Source organism: Myotis lucifugus, unplaced genomic scaffold, assembly GCF_000147115.1.
Source record: "Myotis lucifugus unplaced genomic scaffold, Myoluc2.0 scaffold_215, whole genome shotgun sequence".
Classification (NCBI taxonomy): Eukaryota; Metazoa; Chordata; class Mammalia; order Chiroptera; family Vespertilionidae; genus Myotis; species Myotis lucifugus.
The window spans coordinates 1,428,355-1,432,472 of NW_005871263.1; the positions used below are offsets into that span (position 1 = coordinate 1,428,355).

The 4,118-nt window shown below is 56.1% G+C and overlaps 1 protein-coding gene across 2 annotated transcripts in view; it reads left to right on the forward strand.

Moving 5' to 3' along the window:
- The first annotated feature begins 2,384 nt into the window (after positions 1-2,384).
- TMEM189 (transmembrane protein 189) overlaps positions 2,385-4,118 on the forward strand; it is a 25,291-nt gene continuing 23,557 nt past the window's right edge. The window contains exon 1 of one of the 2 annotated variants that reach the window (XM_006097973.3): positions 2,385-2,609. In XM_006097973.3, the coding sequence (XP_006098035.1) occupies positions 2,486-2,609 (124 nt within the window). In that variant the 5' untranslated portion in view covers positions 2,385-2,485. Of the gene's footprint in view, positions 2,610-3,756; positions 3,776-4,118 lie in introns of those variants that run through there. The other variant, XM_023761737.1, reaches the window with a different exon arrangement.

The window sequence follows — 4,118 nt, forward strand, 5'->3', positions numbered from 1 at the left end:
CAGCAAGGATGGACCGGCTTCTGGCACTTAACAGCAGTCTTCATAACAGCCAAAGAGTGGGAACAGCTCAAATGTCTAACAACTGAATGTGGAAGCAAAATATGATCTATCCATACAATGAAATGTTATTCAGCCATAAAAGAAATGAAGTGCTACAACATGGATGAACCTTGAAAACATTATGTTAAGTGAAAGAAGCTGGACAAAAATAATAATGATTCTATTATATTATATGAAATAATATATATACATATATAATTTGGGTTTTCAAAGCATGTGAATGTTCTACATATTAAAAGTAAAAACTATTTTTCAAATATAAATCAGGTCATGTAATTCCTGTATTCAAAACTCTAGAGGGAAGAAATTCCCAGCTCATTTTATAAGTAAAAACCAAGGACTCTCTAGTCCCTTTCAAGGCCCTACCCCACCTGCCCCTCTCCCTTCCTCTCTGACCTCACCTCCCCCACTTCCCTGTCTCTTACCTAACTCCTCTCTCACAGGCCTCCTTGCTGTTCTGGAAATCACAAGCATGTTCCTGCCGCAGGAACTTTGTCCTTGCTGTTCCCTTTGCTTTGAATCATTTATCTCAAGATATTTGCACAGTATTTGCTCCCTCACCTCCTTTAGGTCTTGACTCAAATGTCACTTTCCTGAACAGGCCTTCCCTGACCCCACACCCCTACCTCCCAGGAGGCTCTGTCATGTCCCCTACCATTTCCCTAGAATAGTGTCTGGGCCAGGTTGGTGCTTAATAAACATGTGTTGAGTGAATGAATGATCTCAGGCTGTCTGTTCGTCTGTCATCCATGGTGCTGGCCACTAGGAGGGCTCCAGACACCAGGCACCAGTAGTAACCAGCCACCCCAGATAGTTTGGAGCTCTGGGACACATACAGAAAACTTTGGAGGGTGTTTCTCTGAAATCTGAGATCCAGCCCCCACCAAGGCAAGCTGCCCTTAAGCCCCTGGGTTGAAAACCCAAATGTGTCAACAAAGGACAGCAAGCCCACCCAGCTTCTCCAGAATTCACCAGGAGTTGAGCTGCAATCTGTCCCTGCCATCAAAATGAATTCTGTTTCCTTGAAGGAGGTGGAGAAGGAAGCAGGGCGGGAGCATGGGCCTGGCTAGGGACAGAGGCTGCCCACAGCAGGAACACTGAGGAAACAGACCTGAGGTGACTGGGGTGACCAGCAGCTGAGGAATTCAGGGTTTAAACCTTCAGAGAACCAGGGCAGAACGGAGCTTCCAAAAGCTGGGTCTTACCTCCCTTCCTTGCTCCCCTCTTGGGTCCTCCCATGGCCTCTAAGGTGGCTTCCATTTGATGACACTGTATGGAAGTTATGCGAGTAATTGTGTACTTTGCAGTCAGCTGGACCCAGATAAAACCCTGCCCGTGTCATTTACCTGCTGAGGTAATAAAAGCGTGCGACTTGAGCCTTCATTCATTCAGCAAGCATTTGCTGAGCCGATCGTGTGCCCTACTCTGATGAAGATGCGGTGTTCAGCTATGAACAAGCAAGTCCTCGCCCTCGGGAACTTGTCTGTTGGGGGGAGATATGAACTGCAAAGCTCATTGCCCAGGACAAGCACCGTGAGACACAACAGGGTGATGTCACAGTGACTGGAGGAGGGGCACCTCTAAGCGGGGGAGAGGGTTTCAGAGGGGCCTCTGAAGAGAGCACATCCTTGGTTACTAGGAGTAAATGAAATCTGCCGTCTAGCTCCTGGCCCGGCGCCTAACAGAGATTAAGCGCTCACCAAATCTCATAGTGCATCCTAGTGTCATTCTCATCAGTTTGGTGTCCTCTCCCTGGGGAGGACGGACAGCAGTTCCTGGGGGTCAGGCGTTTCTCCTCCGAGGCGCACAGCATGAGCGGGCACAGCAGGTGCACGCACGGTCCTCCAACCTCTACACGCGGGAGGGCTCCATTAGCTGGCCCAGCGCACACAGGCTCCAGCTAGGGAGCTCTGTTCCAAGTGCCCACCAAGCGCTGGCCCCTGGCCCGGGCCCGGCGCCCTCGCGTTTCTTGCGCACAGTAGGCGCTTGATGGTGCGCGCTGAAGAAATGCCCGTTTCCAGGTGCGGCGGCGCACGACCTCGGCCGGACCGTAAGCCGAGACTGACTTGGGAGGCGCCCAGGCCCGCGTTTCCGTGAGGCGGGTACCCGGGCACAGGCCGGGGCGGAGCGAGGCGGGAAGGGACGCGGCACCGCCCCTGGCTTCCGCGCCCAGCTGCGCCCAGCTGCGGTCCGACCCCCGGCGCGCCCCGGTTGGTTGTGGCTCGGAGGCCGCTGATTCGCCGGCGCGTCCCCGGCGCGGGCTATGATTGGCTGTGACGCGCGGCCGGGCGAGGCCCGGGTCGGCGCCGCCACCACCCCCGGCGTTGGGCGGTCATTGGCGGCGTGATCTCGCCGCGGTTCCGCGGCCCTGCTGCCGCAGCCGCCTCTGCTAGCAGAGCGCATCCGGCGGGCCGGCCCAGTGACCATGGAGGGCGCCGAGGACGGGCCGGGACAGCAGCCGGAGCTCGATGAGGACGAAGCAGCGTATTGCCGGCGCTGGGGCGCGCAGCACGCCGGGGCCCGCGAGCTGGCCGCACTCTACTCGCCAGGTAGGACCTTCGGGCTCCCCTCCGGGCCTGCAGTCCCCAGACCGGGCTGCGGACAGCGATCCCGGGTCCCCAGATCGCAACCGCAGCCTCAGGCCCTGATGCAGAACTCCAACCTCGGCTTCTGCTGCAAGTTTGGGGACCCCATCCCAGCGCCACTTCCAAGTCCAAGCCAGAACCCAGCCCCGAGGCTTTCTGGATGCTTAGATTCCCCATATCAAGGAACTGCAATATCAGCTCCCAGGACTACACACAGAGCTCCCATCGCACCCCCAGATCCCAGTCCTAGCCCCGGGGCACCCGCGTCTGCAAAGACCGCCGCTGGACTTAGGGACACCCCACCCCATAACCCATTACAAGCTGGAGGCTGCTCCTCAGCTACAAGCTCTGCCCCGAGCCCCTAGAAGTCGCACCCCATCCCAGGTCTCCCAGATCCGGCGTTCACACCCTAGGGCCCCTTCTGCGCCTCAGCCAGGGTCCTGGGCTGGAAACAGTGACCTCAGCCCCCACATCTGGACACATCAGCCTCCCGCTCTGGGAACCTCAATGCAAGGGCCCCTAGCTACTGAATGCCCCAAACGCCCTTCCCCCAGCGCCCTATCCTAGTTGTAGATTCAGAGGCTGAACGTACAGATCACCATTCCCTCCCCCTCCTCCATCACTGCCCCCCAACGAACTCCTAGGGCCCACTACCTCCTTTGGCTTGACTGGCCTGGGTTGCGTACCATCTCTGTCATAACTGGGGCTACATGACATTGGGCCATTTGCTTTCTCACTGAGGACCAGCAGAGACCTTTCTGGACTTGCAATTCCATACTCTGGGTGGGATTTTTTTCTGATCTGATGTAGGCACCTGGCCCGTGCTGTCATGGTTTCTTCAGCCTTTTCCCAAAATGCCCAGCCTATGGACTAACTCTTGCACTTCCAAGGGCCAAGCCACTTTCCCTCTCTTAAGCGTCAGTGTCCTCACCTCTAAAATGGGTACAAGGTAAAGTTTATTTGTTCCTTAGTGTCATTCGGAAGAGGGAATAAGATCATCCACTTGGGCACAGTGCCTGGCATAGAGTAGGCGCTCCTTGTTGTTAATCCCATAGTCTGACTTCTCCTGTGAATCTCGAAGTAAGCTGCCTCACTTCTCTGTCCTCAGATTCATCCCCTGGGAATGGAGGGTAAGGCCTTCTCCTTTGTGTCCATCCCTGCCCGCTCCATTGGTTATTAGGAGTAAATGAAATCGGGCTCCCCTCCGGGCCTGCAGTCGCCCCTGCGGACAACGATCCTGGGTCCCCAGATCGGAACCCCAGCCTCAGCCCCTGATGCATCAGCTGACACCTGCTTCACCTACTGGCTTGCCCATGAGGTCAGGGGAAGCCTGCCAAGCCCGCCTTTCACAAATCCTGGCACCTGGCACAGGACAGCTGCTGCTAGGAAACTGAAATCCAGAGTGGAGTGGGCTATGGGACTCTCTGGCTCCCGGACTGCAGAACCAGGCCCCAACTCCTTGGCCAGACACTA